The sequence below is a fragment of the Sceloporus occidentalis genome, unplaced genomic scaffold (assembly GCF_023333645.1).
Source record: "Sceloporus occidentalis isolate IW3139 unplaced genomic scaffold, rSceOcc1.0.p SCAF_234, whole genome shotgun sequence".
NCBI lineage: Eukaryota > Metazoa > Chordata > Lepidosauria > Squamata > Phrynosomatidae > Sceloporus > Sceloporus occidentalis.
The window spans coordinates 1,056,569-1,074,745 of NW_028317214.1; the positions used below are offsets into that span (position 1 = coordinate 1,056,569).

An 18,177-nucleotide genomic window follows, 5' to 3' on the forward strand; every position below is an offset into this window, starting at 1 on the left:
ATTCCTTGCTTTGTCCTATGTGCATATTGCTCATTTGAAAACACACCTCAACACATGAATTCATATGTTTTTTAGCGTGTTCTTCCCTTTCTATATTTATTAGCCATAATGTTCTTACAACAGGTAAGAAACCTTAATGACACTCACTCTTAAAAGGGAAACTGCTGTTAAAAAAAATTCCAGTTGACTTAATATATCTGATCATTACAGGTGCCTCTATCAAAAATCGTTTGTGAAACATTATTAATCAAAAGGTTCTTGAGCCAGTAGACCCTTGATAATTACCACGCTAACAGTGCAGGGTTTTCAGATAATGCAGAGAAGTGTTACTATACAAAAAGCATCAGTGAGTACTCGTTAACCTTGCATACTCACAATGAGTTTCAGGAGTTTTAATAACTAAAATAACTAATATACATATATATATATATATATATATATATATATATATATATATATATATATATTTAAATATATAGTAGATTTTACTCCCAAAACCCTGGGCTCTGGGATTAAAAAAAAAACCCAGAGCTATGCTTCAATAATTACAGAAACTACTACTGTTGATGGAGAATGGACAGATGTCCCTATTTAGCTATTAACAGTATTTTGTATCATACTTTGTTACCTAGTTTGATGTCTGTCAAAGTAACAAGTAGCTGGCATATAGCCGCCTATCTGCTAGCAACTACCAGTTTGCAGCTTGTAACCATATAAAACAGTTGGTAGCTACAGGCAGTCCATCCTGAATGTAGTTCACCAAGTGCTTTCAGTTTTCATTTTAAATACACCCAACAAATTTGGAGCTTCAAATACTTGTTGAGCAGGTATCAAAAAGAGATCCCTTAAAGCTGTAATTCCTGTGTTTATACTGAGGATAAAAATTCCATGCATTAAAAAAAACAAAGTAGAAAACCTATTGGCATACACTTCTGATGCTTAATATTAGACTTGTGCATTCGTATTCGGGAGAACATGAAAACGAATGGTGAGTTTGTTGAAACAGAAAACCAAATAAACTAACATGGTGGCCAGTAAACATAGACGAATCTTCGTGTTCATCTTTGTTAATACCTCTTAGCTGGTCTCCTTGGTCCCGTCCCTACCTATCTTGTCTACGTAGCATCGCAGGGGTTAACTTGAATGAGAATCCGTAGGATCGCCCCTGGAGCTAAAAGTTCGTAAGAGTGACTCTCTTGCTTGATGCCAGAGGAGCTCCCTGGCTGCGACCAGTAGAGGCGCTCGTATAATGCATGTGCCCTTTTGTGCCATGAAAGTTTTTTGCGATCACAGGAAATAAAGCTTTTAGAATAAAAAACAAACAAACAAAAAACCACTTTCATTCTTAATATTGCCATTCAGAACACTTTATTTAGGGAAGACACAGATGTGGTATATTAGTTTTCTTGTGTCCTTATATATCCCCTAATGCTCTCTGCATTCTGTGCATTTTGTCGGCTTCTGCTTCGAGAGTCTGTAGTCGAGTAGCTTCCCAATGAACACAGATCAACTCCTTTGCATTGATGTAAATCTCATCTTGTCAGTTCTAAGGCTCACAGACCTCGGAGCCATGTTCATTTGTTGGGGCTCTTGAAGGTTTGCACATACAACAAAGACTCTTTAAGCCTGACATCAAGCCACCTACAAAACTAGTTGTGAAAAGCGTCCTGCAGGGGTGGAAGAACTGATAAAAAATCAGCATGAAGAGCATCGATATGGTATAACCCACCAGGAGCAGTGCGACCAAAAAAGAGCTACCTATGAGCGAGTAAACATCTGTTTGATAGATGTACCATAGGAAAATCAGGACGGTGTTTTCAATATGTCTGAGCATATAATACATGGTGATGCGACACCAATTGTTTGATTTGGTAATCAGGTCGGGCTCACTGAGCTCGACCTGAATCGGACACCAGCAGAAAATGCTCGTCACAGAGTACAGGATGTTCAGTACAGCACGCTCAGTAGCAGTCCTACACTTGCTCAAACCATTCTTGTTGTTTCCCGATGACTTATTCTTCCAAAAACTGATCCATGAGTAGAGCATAAAAGCCAACAGATTTAAGGCCACCACACACAGGGTCCATGTTTTGAAAACGGAGCTGAAGAGGCCAAGCACGACGACTCTGCTGGAAATCTCAAGGAATCTCCAAAGCAATAAGCAGAGGTAGGCAGCTGGTCGAAAGGTGAAATCATAGTCCTCGTAATTAATTCGAATGGCCAGGATGTTGCACTGTAACGCTCCATACGTAACGGACAGCAGAGAGATACTCATAAGCATGCCTGAAGAAAATCAGAAAAGGAAAGGACAATTCCATTTAGTAAACATTAAGACAAATGGCACTTGATTGACAGTTTGATAAATGTATGTGTAAATGATATGCATTTATGAAGAAAAAATGTAGTTCTTAATCACTGGGGCATTTCTGCACATACAATTTGTGTGTGACTATATTGACAAAGAAACGACAAAGAAATGTTGTCTTACATCTGCATAGGCTTATATGCTGTTGTGAGATGGAAATATACAGCTGTAGTATCAGTTGAGGTGCTGACCCAAGGAAAGCTTGGATGAAGGAGGCCCAGCGGAAAGCAGAACTGTGTTTGGACAGCAGCATATCGACGCGACCAACCTCCTGTTCCACCTCAACACAACATCCATCTTCAGACAGCTGCTTCCTCTTAATGAGGGTGTTGTATGGATCCTCTGATTTTCCATTAATGAAGTAAAGGCGGAGAACTTGCACACACCTGCAAAGTACAGGAAAAAATAGGGTTCACTCATTATTAACACTAGACAGAACATTACAGCCACATGGGGTGAGGTTCCATTTAACACAATGAAAACTATTACTGCCCTGCATCATTAGATAAATGCTTTCACCCAAACCTGACCCAAAACATAACGCCTTCTATTCATCTCCCCAGCCCCCTGTATATCTCCGGTTCAAATATAATCTGGCCAAGAAGCACACATAAAACCATAAACTCAATAGTGTCTGAGATTTTAGATTCAACTCAAACTCCATGTATTTAAATGATATCTCGGTATGTATCGCTTTTCTACAAAACACAATCATTCCCTTCAAAATATCCCCTGTTCCCGCTGTTTGTACTATCAGAGCTAGAAATATTAAATGGAACGCCTTTTACCCATCTAAAATGAGAACACGTTTGTTGTCCGGGTTTAGTGGGAGGGAGTCAGTGAAAATTCGATACATTTTTAAGGGGCCTGAAACCTATGAACTCTGACGGCACATGAAACCACGTAACATTAAGTTGCAACGGATCACATTGTGATAACTTGTAAGCAGATGCCATATACAAAATCTGTGACAGTTGTATTTGATGGCTTTATTCATCTATTGATTCCTAATTGCTCACAAGAGCAGACCATCTTTTCCTTCTGTAGAAATATGCTTTAATCTGTGTTATTGGTGATTTCATTCTAAATGGTCTTTGTGAAATATTTTGTCTATCCCTTATTCTAACAGCGCTATGGAATCTGTGGGCACTATATAAATAAATGGCATGGAATCATCAGCGGTTTTCATTTCTTTTACAATAGACAGTGTGCCATGTACCTAAAGCACTGGCTCACTGATGTGGTATCTATCTAAATACAGGGCACCTTCCCTCCTCACTCACCTGAACAGAGGTCCCAGCTGCAGGAGATGAAACAGATGTTCCAGGGATCTGTCATCAAAGAATTCCATGTGGAAGCAGACAAAACAGATCTGTACCAGAAGGCAGGGCAGAAGACAGAATAGGAGGGTCAAGTACAACCAAATTCTGTGCACTGCAGTGCTGTATGTGCTGCTCAAGTACAGGCCTAAGATTGTCTCTGCTACATACAGAAACAGAGAAATCAAAATTGAGCGAGGGAATTTCATGGTCGCTCAGCTTGAGTGCGGACACTCAGAAACACCGCGTAGCGAACAGCTACTTTTGAGAAATAACAGCGTCAGGCAAGCAGAAGTGCACGAAACACTATCCAACCATCAACTGACCTAACCCAGCTGCTGCTGTCCCTATAGCCTACAGTGACATCACAATCACTTTGTGATGTCATAATTCTGATAATGTAACAGCTGGCTGTCAGCAGCATGTTTGATTTTAGCAGTTATTTAAATAGTTATATGTTTTCAACAAAGTGTATGATTGTATTATCTTTTGCCGTTTTTGAAATAAAGCAGTTTACTTCAAGGGAACACAGAGGACAAACTACATAAGGGAAATGGTGCTTTTATTAAGAGCCGATGGAAGTGAACATAGTAGCCAACTGAAGCACTAGACTAAGGGCGTAACTAGAAACCACAGGGCCCTGGCGCAAAAATTGCCCGGGTCCTCCCAACAGCTGGTATGTATTGGTGGGATATGCTCATGGCCGTTTTGTTGTGTTATTTTGCCTTGGTATAATGCAGGAGCAGATCACCGTGATGTGTGGCCTCGCTTGTGGGGCACAAGCCTTTAGGCACATGTACCAGACGCCGCCTGAACCTAGTGCACCGGTGACAATTTGGTGTTAATAGCCAAGGTGCTATGGGGATGAAGGGTCTTTAACTATGAAGCTTTGCTGCAGTTTACTGACATGGCAATGTCTCTGGGTGTTACTTATGCTTAATGTGGGATGTTAGTTTGGTTAAACTCACAGTATAAAAGTTTCAAGTGTGCAGTCTTGTCTTGCAACAAACCTGTTAATGAATTTGAAATGGCTGATCATGGTTGAAACTAGATGTAAACTGAAACATAATCAGCAGCACAGAAATAATCCTAGCCATGCATGGCATAGGTTTAACAACACATTTCAAGAGAACATTGTCTCAGAAAGTGCAAAATGATGCGCTTTTCTGCTTAAACTTATGAGCATAAATCAGAACCCTAAAGATTTGTCCCAGAGTTTCCGGGTGAAGGACCACTACCTTGGGTCTCCAGTCGACCTTCTTCTTTCTCCACTCCCCCTATTTCACACTTATCAGGAGCTAGCCCTACCCCTTACATGGCTTGCCTTGCCTTCAAACGCAGCTAGCTGCATACAAAGGTGCTTTTAAATTGTACTTGCTAGTTGTCCACCGATTCCTTGCTTTGTCCTATGTGCATATTGCTCATTTGAAAACACACCTCAACACATGAATTCATATGTTTTTTAGCGTGTTCTTCCCTTTCTATATTTATTAGCCATAATGTTCTTAAACAGGTAAGAAACCTTAATGACACTCACTCTTAAAAGGGAAACTGCTGTTAAAAAAAATTCCAGTTGACTTAATATATCTGATCATTACAGGTGCCTCTATCAAAAATCGTTTGTGAAACATTATTAATCAAAAGGTTCTTGAGCCAGTAGACCCTTGATAATTACCACGCTAACAGTGCAGGGTTTTCAGATAATGCAGAGAAGTGTTACTATACAAAAAGCATCAGTGAGTACTCGTTAACCTTGCATACTCACAATGAGTTTCAGGAGTTTTAATAACTAAAATAACTAATATACATATATATATATATATATATATATATTTAAATATATAGTAGATTTTACTCCCAAAACCCTGGGCTCTGGGATTAAAAAAAAAACCCAGAGCTATGCTTCAATAATTACAGAAACTACTACTGTTGATGGAGAATGGACAGATGTCCCTATTTAGCTATTAACAGTATTTTGTATCATACTTTGTTACCTAGTTTGATGTCTGTCAAAGTAACAAGTAGCTGGCATATAGCCGCCTATCTGCTAGCAACTACCAGTTTGCAGCTTGTAACCATATAAAACAGTTGGTAGCTACAGGCAGTCCATCCTGAATGTAGTTCACCAAGTGCATTCAGTTTTCATTTTAAATACACCCAACAAATTTGGAGCTTCAAATACTTGTTGAGCAGGTATCAAAAAGAGATCCCTTAAAGCTGTAATTCTTGTGTTTATACTGAGGATAAAAATTCCATGCATTAAAAAAAACAAAGCAGAAAACCTATTGGCATACACTTCTGATGCTTAATATTAGACTTGTTCATTCGTATTCCGGAGAACATGAAAACGAATGGTGAGTTTGTTGAAACAGAAAACCAAATAAACTAACATGGTGGCCAGTAAACATAGACGAATCTTCGTGTTCATCTTTGTTAATACCTCTTAGCTGGTCTCCTTGGTCCCGTCCCTACCTATCTTGTCTACGTAGCATCGCAGGGGTTAACTTGAATGAGAATCCGTAGGATCGCCCCTGGAGCTAAAAGTTCGTAAGAGTGACTCTCTTGCTTGATGCCAGAGGAGCTCCCTGGCTGCGACCAGTAGAGGCGCTCGTATAATGCATGTGCCCTTTTGTGCCATGAAAGTTTTTTGCGATCACAGGAAATAAAGCTTTTAGAATAAAAAACAAACAAACAAAAAACCACTTTCATTCTTAATATTGCCATTCAGAACACTTTATTTAGGGAAGACACAGATGTGGTATATTAGTTTTCTTGTGTCCTTATATATCCCCTAATGCTCTCTGCATTCTGTGCATTTTGTCGGCTTCTGCTTCGAGAGTCTGTAGTCGAGTAGCTTCCCAATGAACACAGATCAACTCCTTTGCATTGATGTAAATCTCATCTTGTCAGTTCTAAGGCTCACAGACCTCGGAGCCATGTTCATTTGTTGGGGCTCTTGAAGGTTTGCACATACAACAAAGACTCTTTAAGCCTGACATCAAGCCACCTACAAAACTAGTTGTGAAAAGCGTCCTGCAGGGGTGGAAGAACTGATAAAAAATCAGCATGAAGAGCATCGATATGGTATAACCCACCAGGAGCAGTGCGACCAAAAAAGAGCTACCTATGAGCGAGTAAACATCTGTTTGATAGATGTACCATAGGAAAATCAGGACGGTGTTTTCAATATGTCTGAGCATATAATACATGGTGATGCGACACCAATTGTTTGATTTGGTAATCAGGTCGGGCTCACTGAGCTCGACCTGAATCGGACACCAGCAGAAAATGCTCGTCACAGAGTACAGGATGTTCAGTACAGCACGCTCAGTAGCAGTCCTACACTTGCTCAAACCATTCTTGTTGTTTCCCGATGACTTATTCTTCCAAAAACTGATCCATGAGTAGAGCATAAAAGCCAACAGATTTAAGGCCACCACACACAGGGTCCATGTTTTGAAAACGGAGCTGAAGAGGCCAAGCACGACGACTCTGCTGGAAATCTCAAGGAATCTCCAAAGCAATAAGCAGAGGTAGGCAGCTGGTCGAAAGGTGAAATCATAGTCCTCGTAATTAATTCGAATGGCCAGGATGTTGCACTGTAACGCTCCATACGTAACGGACAGCAGAGAGATACTCATAAGCATGCCTGAAGAAAATCAGAAAAGGAAAGGACAATTCCATTTAGTAAACATTAAGACAAATGGCACTTGATTGACAGTTTGATAAATGTATGTGTAAATGATATGCATTTATGAAGAAAAAATGTAGTTCTTAATCACTGGGGCATTTCTGCACATACAATTTGTGTGTGACTATATTGACAAAGAAACGACAAAGAAATGTTGTCTTACATCTGCATAGGCTTATATGCTGTTGTGAGATGGAAATATACAGCTGTAGTATCAGTTGAGGTGCTGACCCAAGGAAAGCTTGGATGAAGGAGGCCCAGCGGAAAGCAGAACTGTGTTTGGACAGCAGCATATCGACGCGACCAACCTCCTGTTCCACCTCAACACAACATCCATCTTCAGACAGCTGCTTCCTCTTAATGAGGGTGTTGTATGGATCCTCTGATTTTCCATTAATGAAGTAAAGGCGGAGAACTTGCACACACCTGCAAAGTACAGGAAAAAATAGGGTTCACTCATTATTAACACTAGACAGAACATTACAGCCACATGGGGTGAGGTTCCATTTAACACAATGAAAACTATTACTGCCCTGCATCATTAGATAAATGCTTTCACCCAAACCTGACCCAAAACATAACGCCTTCTATTCATCTCCCCAGCCCCCTGTATATCTCCGGTTCAAATATAATCTGGCCAAGAAGCACACATAAAACCATAAACTCAATAGTGTCTGAGATTTTAGATTCAACTCAAACTCCATGTATTTAAATGATATCTCGGTATGTATCGCTTTTCTACAAAACACAATCATTCCCTTCAAAATATCCCCTGTTCCCGCTGTTTGTACTATCAGAGCTAGAAATATTAAATGGAACGCCTTTTACCCATCTAAAATGAGAACACGTTTGTTGTCCGGGTTTAGTGGGAGGGAGTCAGTGAAAATTCGATACATTTTTAAGGGGCCTGAAACCTATGAACTCTGACGGCACATGAAACCACGTAACATTAAGTTGCAACGGATCACATTGTGATAACTTGTAAGCAGATGCCATATACAAAATCTGTGACAGTTGTATTTGATGGCTTTATTCATCTATTGATTCCTAATTGCTCACAAGAGCAGACCATCTTTTCCTTCTGTAGAAATATGCTTTAATCTGTGTTATTGGTGATTTCATTCTAAATGGTCTTTGTGAAATATTTTGTCTATCCCTTATTCTAACAGCGCTATGGAATCTGTGGGCACTATATAAATAAATGGCATGGAATCATCAGCGGTTTTCATTTCTTTTACAATAGACAGTGTGCCATGTACCTAAAGCACTGGCTCACTGATGTGGTATCTATCTAAATACAGGGCACCTTCCCTCCTCACTCACCTGAACAGAGGTCCCAGCTGCAGGAGATGAAACAGATGTTCCAGGGATCTGTCATCAAAGAATTCCATGTGGAAGCAGACCAAACAGATCTGTACCAGAAGGCAGGGCAGAAGACAGAATAGGAGGGTCAAGTACAACCAAATTCTGTGCACTGCAGTGCTGTATGTGCTGCTCAAGTACAGGCCTAAGATTGTCTCTCCTACATATAGAAACAGAGAAATCAAAATTGAGCGAGGGAATTTCATGGTCGCTCAGCTTGAGTGCGGACACTCAGAAACACCGCGTAGCGAACAGCTACTTTTGAGAAATAACAGCGTCAGGCAAGCAGAAGTGCACGAAACACTATCCAACCATCAACTGACCTAACCCAGCTGCTGCTGTCCCTATAGCCTACAGTGACATCACAATCACTTTGTGATGTCATAATTCTGATAATGTAACAGCTGGCTGTCAGCAGCATGTTTGATTTTAGCAGTTATTTAAATAGTTATATGTTTTCAACAAAGTGTATGATTGTATTATCTTTTGCCGTTTTTGAAATAAAGCAGTTTATTTCAATGGAACACAGAGGACAAACTACATAAGGGAAATGGTGCTTTTATTAAGAGCCGATGGAAGTGAACATAGTAGCCAACTGAAGCACTAGACTAAGGGCGTAACTAGAAACCACAGGGCCCTGGCGCAAAAATTGCCCGGGTCCTCCCAACAGCTGGTATGTATTGGTGGGATATGCTCATGGCCGTTTTGTTGTGTTATTTTGCCTTGGTATAATGCAGGAGCAGATCACCGTGATGTGTGGCCTCGCTTGTGGGGCACAAGCCTTTAGGCTCATGTACCAGACGCCGCCTGAACCTAGTGCACCGGTGACAATTTGGTGTTAATAGCCAAGGTGCTATGGGGATGAAGGGTCTTTAACTATGAAGCTTTGCTGCAGTTTACTGACATGGCAATGTCTCTGGGTGTTACTTATGCTTAATGTGGGACGTTAGTTTGGTTAAACTCACAGTATAAAAGTTTCAAGTGTGCAGTCTTGTCTTGCAACAAACCTGTTAATGAATTTGAAATGGCTGATCATGGTTGAAACTAGATGTAAACTGAAACATAATCAGCAGCACAGAAATAATCCTAGCCATGCATGGCATAGGTTTAACAACACATTTCAAGAGAACATTGTCCCAGAAAGTGCAAAATGATGCGCTTTTCTGCTTAAACTTATGAGCATAAATCAGAACCCTAAAGATTTGTCCCAGAGTTTCCGGGTGAAGGACCACTACCTTGGGTCTCCAGTCGACCTTCTTCTTTCTCCACTCCCCCTATTTCACACTTATCAGGAGCTAGCCCTACCCCTTACATGGCTTGCCTTGCCTTCAAACGCAGCTAGCTGCATACAAAGGTGCTTTTAAATTGTACTTGCTAGTTGTCCACCGATTCCTTGCTTTGTCCTATGTGCATATTGGTCATTTGAAAACACACCTCAACACATGAATTCATATGTTTTTAGCGTGTTCTTCCCTTTCTATATTTATTAGCCATAATGTTCTTAAACAGGTAAGAAACCTTAATGACACTCACTCTTAAAAGGGAAACTGCTGTTAAAAAAAATTCCAGTTGACTTAATATATCTGATCATTACAGGTGCCTCTATCAAAAATCGTTTGTGAAACATTATTAATCAAAAGGTTCTTGAGCCAGTAGACCCTTGATAATTACCACGCTAACAGTGCAGGGTTTTCAGATAATGCAGAGAAGTGTTACTATACAAAAAGCATCAGTGAGTACTCGTTAACCTTGCATACTCACAATGAGTTTCAGGAGTTTTAATAACTAAAATAACTAATATACATATATATATATATATATATATATATTTAAATATATAGTAGATTTTACTCCCAAAACCCTGGGCTCTGGGATTAAAAAAAAAACCCAGAGCTATGCTTCAATAATTACAGAAACTACTACTGTTGATGGAGAATGGACAGATGTCCCTATTTAGCTATTAACAGTATTTTGTATCATACTTTGTTACCTAGTTTGATGTCTGTCAAAGTAACAAGTAGCTGGCATATAGCCGCCTATCTGCTAGCAACTACCAGTTTGCAGCTTGTAACCATATAAAACAGTTGGTAGCTACAGGCAGTCCATCCTGAATGTAGTTCACCAAGTGCATTCAGTTTTCATTTTAAATACACCCAACAAATTTGGAGCTTCAAATACTTGTTGAGCAGGTATCAAAAAGAGATCCCTTAAAGCTGTAATTCTTGTGTTTATACTGAGGATAAAAATTCCATGCATTAAAAAAAACAAAGCAGAAAACCTATTGGCATACACTTCTGATGCTTAATATTAGACTTGTGCATTCGTATTCGGGAGAACATGAAAACGAATGGTGAGTTTGTTGAAACAGAAAACCAAATAAACTAACATGGTGGCCAGTAAACATAGACGAATCTTCGTGTTCATCTTTGTTAATACCTCTTAGCTGGTCTCCTTGGTCCCGTCCCTACCTATCTTGTCTACGTAGCATCGCAGGGGTTAACTTGAATGAGAATCCGTAGGATCGCCCCTGGAGCTAAAAGTTCGTAAGAGTGACTCTCTTGCTTGATGCCAGAGGAGCTCCCTGGCTGCGACCAGTAGAGGCGCTCGTATAATGCATGTGCCCTTTTGTGCCATGAAAGTTTTTTGCGATCACAGGAAATAAAGCTTTTAGAATAAAAAACAAACAAACAAAAAACCACTTTCATTCTTAATATTGCCATTCAGAACACTTTATTTAGGGAAGACACAGATGTGGTATATTAGTTTTCTTGTGTCCTTATATATCCCCTAATGCTCTCTGCATTCTGTGCATTTTGTCGGCTTCTGCTTCGAGAGTCTGTAGTCGAGTAGCTTCCCAAGGAACACAGATCAACTCCTTTGCATTGATGTAAATCTCATCTTGTCAGTTCTAAGGCTCACAGACCTCGGAGCCATGTTCATTTGTTGGGGCTCTTGAAGGTTTGCACATACAACAAAGACTCTTTAAGCCTGACATCAAGCCACCTACAAAACTAGTTGTGAAAAGCGTCCTGCAGGGGTGGAAGAACTGATAAAAAATCAGCATGAAGAGCATCGATATGGTATAACCCACCAGGAGCAGTGCGACCAAAAAAGAGCTACCTATGAGCGAGTAAACATCTGTTTGATAGATGTACCATAGGAAAATCAGGACGGTGTTTTCAATATGTCTGAGCATATAATACATGGTGATGCGACACCAATTGTTTGATTTGGTAATCAGGTCGGGCTCACTGAGCTCGACCTGAATCGGACACCAGCAGAAAATGCTCGTCACAGAGTACAGGATGTTCAGTACAGCACGCTCAGTAGCAGTCCTACACTTGCTCAAACCATTCTTGTTGTTTCCCGATGACTTATTCTTCCAAAAACTGATCCATGAGTAGAGCATAAAAGCCAACAGATTTAAGGCCACCACACACAGGGTCCATGTTTTGAAAACGGAGCTGAAGAGGCCAAGCACGACGACTCTGCTGGAAATCTCAAGGAATCTCCAAAGCAATAAGCAGAGGTAGGCAGCTGGTCGAAAGGTGAAATCATAGTCCTCGTAATTAATTCGAATGGCCAGGATGTTGCACTGTAACGCTCCATACGTAACGGACAGCAGAGAGATACTCATAAGCATGCCTGAAGAAAATCAGAAAAGGAAAGGACAATTCCATTTAGTAAACATTAAGACAAATGGCACTTGATTGACAGTTTGATAAATGTATGTGTAAATTATATGCATTTATGAAGAAAAAATGTAGTTCTTAATCACTGGGGCATTTCTGCACATACAATTTGTGTGTGACTATATTGACAAAGAAACGACAAAGAAATGTTGTCTTACATCTGCATAGGCTTATATGCTGTTGTGAGATGGAAATATACAGCTGTAGTATCAGTTGAGGTGCTGACCCAAGGAAAGCTTGGATGAAGGAGGCCCAGCGGAAAGCAGAACTGTGTTTGGACAGCAGCATATCGACGCGACCAACCTCCTGTTCCACCTCAACACAACATCCATCTTCAGACAGCTGCTTCCTCTTAATGAGGGTGTTGTATGGATCCTCTGATTTTCCATTAATGAAGTAAAGGCGGAGAACTTGCACACACCTGCAAAGTACAGGAAAAAATAGGGTTCACTCATTATTAACACTAGACAGAACATTACAGCCACATGGGGTGAGGTTCCATTTAACACAATGAAAACTATTACTGCCCTGCATCATTAGATAAATGCTTTCACCCAAACCTGACCCAAAACATAACGCCTTCTATTCATCTCCCCAGCCCCCTGTATATCTCCGGTTCAAATATAATCTGGCCAAGAAGCACACATAAAACCATAAACTCAATAGTGTCTGAGATTTTAGATTCAACTCAAACTCCATGTATTTAAATGATATCTCGGTATGTATCGCTTTTCTACAAAACACAATCATTCCCTTCAAAATATCCCCTGTTCCCGCTGTTTGTACTATCAGAGCTAGAAATATTAAATGGAACGCCTTTTACCCATCTAAAATGAGAACACGTTTGTTGTCCGGGTTTAGTGGGAGGGAGTCAGTGAAAATTCGATACATTTTTAAGGGGCCTGAAACCTATGAACTCTGACGGCACATGAAACCACGTAACATTAAGTTGCAACGGATCACATTGTGATAACTTGTAAGCAGATGCCATATACAAAATCTGTGACAGTTGTATTTGATGGCTTTATTCATCTATTGATTCCTAATTGCTCACAAGAGCAGACCATCTTTTCCTTCTGTAGAAATATGCTTTAATCTGTGTTATTGGTGATTTCATTCTAAATGGTCTTTGTGAAATATTTTGTCTATCCCTTATTCTAACAGCGCTATGGAATCTGTGGGCACTATATAAATAAATGGCATGGAATCATCAGCGGTTTTCATTTCTTTTACAATAGACAGTGTGCCATGTACCTAAAGCACTGGCTCACTGATGTGGTATCTATCTAAATACAGGGCACCTTCCCTCCTCACTCACCTGAACAGAGGTCCCAGCTGCAGGAGATGAAACAGATGTTCCAGGGATCTGTCATCAAAGAATTCCATGTGGAAGCAGACAAAACAGATCTGTACCAGAAGGCAGGGCAGAAGACAGAATAGGAGGGTCAGGTACAACCAAATTCTGTGCACTGCAGTGCTGTATGTGCTGCTCAAGTACAGGCCTAAGATTGTCTCTGCTACATATAGAAACAGAGAAATCAAAATTGAGCGAGGGAATTTCATGGTCGCTCAGCTTGAGTGCGGACACTCAGAAACACCGCGTAGCGAACAGCTACTTTTGAGAAATAACAGCGTCAGGCAAGCAGAAGTGCACGAAACACTATCCAACCATCAACTGACCTAACCCAGCTGCTGCTGTCCCTATAGCCTACAGTGACATCACAATCACTTTGTGATGTCATAATTCTGATAATGTAACAGCTGGCTGTCAGCAGCATGTGTGATTTTAGCAGTTATTTAAATAGTTATATGTTTTCAACAAAGTGTATGATTGTATTATCTTTTGCCGTTTTTGAAATAAAGCAGTTTACTTCAATGGAACACAGAGGACAAACTACATAAGGGAAATGGTGCTTTTATTAAGCGCCAATGGAAGTGAACATAGTAGCCAACTGAAGCACTAGACTAAGGGCGTAACTAGAAACCACAGGGCCCTGGCGCAAAAATTGCCCGGGTCCTCCCAACAGCTGGTATGTATTGGTGGGATATGCTCATGGCCGTTTTGTTGTGTTATTTTGCCTTGGTATAATGCAGGAGCAGATCACCGTGATGTGTGGCCTCGCTTGTGGGGCACAAGCCTTTAGGCACATGTACCAGATGCCGCCTGAACCTAGTGCACCGGTGACAATTTGGTGTTAATAGCCAAGGTGCTATGGGGATGAAGGGTCTTTAACTATGAAGCTTTGCTGCAGTTTACTGACATGGCAATGTCTCTGGGTGTTACTTATGCTTAATGTGGGACGTTAGTTTGGTTAAACTCACAAGTGTGCAGTCTTGTCTAGCAACAAACCTGTTAATGAATTTGAAAAGGCTGATCATGGTTGAAACTAGATGTAAACTGAAACATAATCAGCAGCACAGAAATAATCCTAGCCATGCATGGCATAGGTTTAACAACACATTTCAAGAGAACATTGTCTCAGAAAGTGCAAAATGATGCGCTTTTCTGCTTAAACTTATGAGCATAAATCAGAACCCTAAAGATTTGTCCCAGAGTTTCCGGGTGAAGGACCACTACCTTGGGTCTCCAGTCGACCTTCTTCTTTCTCCACTCCCCCTATTTCACACTTATCAGGAGCTAGCCCTACCCCTTACATGGCTTGCCTTGCCTTCAAACGCAGCTAGCTGCATACAAAGGTGCTTTTAAATTGTACTTGCTAGTTGTCCACCGATTCCTTGCTTTGTCCTATGTGCATATTGGTCATTTGAAAACACACCTCAACACATGAATTCATATGTTTTTTAGCGTGTTCTTCCCTTTCTATATTTATTAGCCATAATGTTCTTACAACAGGTAAGAAACCTTAATGATACTCAGTCTTAAAAGGGAAACTGCTGTTAAAAAAAATTCCAGTTGACTTAATATATCTGATCATTACAGGTGCCTCTATCAAAAATCGTTTGTGAAACATTATTAATCAAAAGGTTCTTGAGCCAGTAGACCCTTGATAATTACCACGCTAACAGTGCAGGGTTTTCAGATAATGCAGAGAAGTGTTACTATACAAAAAGCATCAGTGAGTACTCGTTAACCTTGCATACTCACAATGAGTTTCAGGAGTTTTAATAACTAAAATAACTAATATACATATATATATATATATATATATTTAAATATATAGTAGATTTTACTCCCAAAACCCTGGGCTCTGGGATTTAAAAAAAAACCCAGAGCTATGCTTCAATAATTACAGAAACAACTACTGTTGATGGAGAATGGACAGATGTCCCTATTTAGCTATTAACAGTATTTTGTATCATACTTTGTTACCTAGTTTGATGTCTGTCAAAGTAACAAGTAGCTGGCATATAGCCGCCTATCTGCTAGCAACTACCAGTTTGCAGCTTGTAACCATATAAAACAGTTGGTAGCTACAGGCAGTCCATCCTGAATGTAGTTCACCAAGTGCATTCAGTTTTAATTTCAAATACACCCAAAAAATTTGGAGCTTCAAATACTTGTTGAGCAGGTATCAAAAAGAGATCCCTTAACCCCTTCAGGACCGGGATTTTGATACTAAGGTGTCGCTAAAGGACCGGAGCCGTTTTTGTGTTTTTGCCATGTCTTTCTTCAACTGTAATTTCTCTCTTATCAATTGGTGCACCCACACAAATCATATATTGTTTTTTTCAGCACAAGTAGGGCTTTCATTTGAAACCATAGTAAGCTGGGTAGTACATTGTTTTGTTTGAAAAAAACTGGAAAAAGTGGGGGGAAAATGAAAAAACGCATTTTTTTTACAGTTTTGTATACATACAAATTGTACACACATTAAACCAATGGGAAAAAATTATCCCAAATATATTCATTAAGTTGTCCTGATTTGGAAACCACCCAACATGGCCAGGATTTTTTATCTATTTTGACCAGTATAGGGCAAATATTGCAAGACATGCATCACGTTTTTGAAATGTAATTTTTTTCAAATTTGGCATGGTAGTCTAATAACTGCAATAGTTGTCACAGATACTGATTACCCCCCCAAAATGATATGTTTATGAACAGTAGATAAGTCAAGGTGTACAACTAGGGTCATTTTGACACTTTTCAAACAGGGATTTTATCGCCAATTGCTGCCAAATTTTGAGGTATTTTTATATTTTTGGGGTTTTTTTTGCATATGTTGCAATGTTGCTTTAGATTTTATATTATATTTTGTATAGAATATGTGCAACTGCAGAACAAAACACCAAATTGTGTTCACCAACATCCCCCGGTTCCAACAAGGCCTCACATGCATGGTTCATGCATTTTTTGAGGAAGCTATGACGGCAAAACTGGAACATGCGCATTTTCGTTTTCACATTTGGAATTTTCAGAAATTGGTTTCCTGGGCCCATTTGGGACATTTTGGAAGCCCCCTGCTGTAAATTACCCCATAAAAGTATATATTTATGAACAGTAGACAAGTCAAGGTGTTCAACTAGGGTAGTTTTGACAGTTTTCAGCTAGCCTTTTCTTCACTGATGTCTGCCAAAGTTCACGGAAAATGTATTTTATTGCGTTTTTAACAAATACATTTCAATGTTAAAATTTATTTCTTGCACAGCATATGTGCAACAGTGGAAGAAAGCACCACATTTTGTTCACCAACACCCCCCGGTTCCAACAAGGCCTCACATGCATGGTTCATGTATTTTTTGAGGAAGCTATGAGGGCAAAACTGGAACATGTGCATTTAAATTTTTTTAAATATTTTTTTTCATCAGATTACTTGTAAGTGACAGGTTTAGGCCGCTGACATCAATCAGGGAGACCGATCAATAATCAGCGACTTAAAATGTCACCGACAAGTGATCAGGTAATAATTATGATTTTTTCATTTTATTAATAATTTGTGTTTTTTCATAATTACCCTAGATGACCCCTCTCTCTTTGTAGAGCAGGGTCATCCGTGGGCTGCCATAATGATCCGATCACTCCTATTGGCCAGGGGCGATCTGATCAGCCCAGCATTTGACCTGGAAGCACCCTGGACTTTCAGGTCAGTGCTGTTATTTTTTTTTTTATTATTATTATTATTTTATAAATTTTGAAAAAAAATTTTTTTTTTTACATTTTTTTTTTAATTATTATTATTATTATTTTTTACATTATTTTTTTTTAACTCTTTCAATGCTGATGCTCCATTGAAGCACAGCATTGATTGATATTTAGTCCCCACAAGCTACTGAGCACCTCTCACTAGTTTGAATGGCTTTCAAGTCAATGCCAGATCAGCACAACAAGAATGCTGTTTCAGAAGAGAACACTGATCCCATTCAGCCTTTCCCCACAGATTAATAAACTACATTCCCAATTTTGTGCACAAGCCACACATTATTTCTTGATACAGCTTGCAGATGTAAGGGTTTTGTGCTTGCTCAGACCATTCAAACTCTGCTCAGGCAGGAAAGGTCCCACTTCCTCTTTAATGAATTACGGTTTTTTCCTGGCATGGTGCAATAAGCGTGGGAGAGAGTTTAGAATGGACAGAATCCCAACATTTCTGCATTAACAAAATCTGTTATGTTATGTTTAATTAATTTGCTACTGATTATAGTGCTAAATATTATTCTGCTGTCTCTCAGAGATAGATACTACTCACGTTGTAAAAATGTGTTTGTGTATAGTATATATGTGTGGTTAGATACATATATATATATATATATATATATTGTGTATTGTTACACCGGGCTGGGCCGCGG

The 18,177-nt window shown here is 39.7% G+C and overlaps 3 protein-coding genes across 3 annotated transcripts; all 3 read right to left on the minus strand.

Moving 5' to 3' along the window:
- Nucleotides 1–1,546: 1,546 nt before the first annotated feature.
- On the minus strand, nt 1,547–3,893 carry LOC149276574 (endoplasmic reticulum membrane adapter protein XK-like). The gene is made up of 3 exons (XM_089503509.1): nt 3,649–3,893; nt 2,489–2,751; nt 1,547–2,283 (listed from the first exon to the last, which is right to left on the minus strand). Exons 1-3 carry the CDS (start codon nt 3,891–3,893, stop codon nt 1,547–1,549), a joined length of 1,245 nt encoding a protein of 414 aa, XP_089359635.1.
- A 2,703-nt stretch (nt 3,894–6,596) lies between these two features.
- On the minus strand, nt 6,597–8,943 carry LOC149276575 (endoplasmic reticulum membrane adapter protein XK-like). The gene is made up of 3 exons (XM_089503510.1): nt 8,699–8,943; nt 7,539–7,801; nt 6,597–7,333 (listed from the first exon to the last, which is right to left on the minus strand). The coding sequence occupies exons 1-3, from the start codon at nt 8,941–8,943 to the stop codon at nt 6,597–6,599; spliced, it is 1,245 nt and encodes a 414-aa protein (XP_089359636.1).
- A 2,702-nt stretch (nt 8,944–11,645) lies between these two features.
- On the minus strand, nt 11,646–13,992 carry LOC149276576 (endoplasmic reticulum membrane adapter protein XK-like). Its single transcript, XM_089503511.1, has 3 exons — nt 13,748–13,992; nt 12,588–12,850; nt 11,646–12,382 (listed from the first exon to the last, which is right to left on the minus strand). Exons 1-3 carry the CDS (start codon nt 13,990–13,992, stop codon nt 11,646–11,648), a joined length of 1,245 nt encoding a protein of 414 aa, XP_089359637.1.
- Nucleotides 13,993–18,177: the final 4,185 nt, after the last annotated feature.

Bases quoted from the DNA above. Each gene is read 5' to 3' on its own strand.
- LOC149276574 (XM_089503509.1), bottom strand. From the start codon at position 3,893: ATGAAATTCCCTCGCTCAATTTTGATTTCTCTGTTTCTGTATGTAGCA. The intron at 2,752-3,648 runs GTGAGTGAGGAG...TGTACTTTGCAG, and splicing joins CAGCTGGGACCTCTGTTCAG to GTGTGTGCAAGTTCTCCGCC. The intron at 2,284-2,488 runs GTAAGACAACAT...GATTTTCTTCAG, and splicing joins GCATATAAGCCTATGCAGAT to GCATGCTTATGAGTATCTCT.
- LOC149276575 (XM_089503510.1), bottom strand. From the start codon at position 8,943: ATGAAATTCCCTCGCTCAATTTTGATTTCTCTGTTTCTATATGTAGGA. The intron at 7,802-8,698 runs GTGAGTGAGGAG...TGTACTTTGCAG, and splicing joins CAGCTGGGACCTCTGTTCAG to GTGTGTGCAAGTTCTCCGCC. The intron at 7,334-7,538 runs GTAAGACAACAT...GATTTTCTTCAG, and splicing joins GCATATAAGCCTATGCAGAT to GCATGCTTATGAGTATCTCT.
- LOC149276576 (XM_089503511.1), bottom strand. From the start codon at position 13,992: ATGAAATTCCCTCGCTCAATTTTGATTTCTCTGTTTCTATATGTAGCA. The intron at 12,851-13,747 runs GTGAGTGAGGAG...TGTACTTTGCAG, and splicing joins CAGCTGGGACCTCTGTTCAG to GTGTGTGCAAGTTCTCCGCC. The intron at 12,383-12,587 runs GTAAGACAACAT...GATTTTCTTCAG, and splicing joins GCATATAAGCCTATGCAGAT to GCATGCTTATGAGTATCTCT.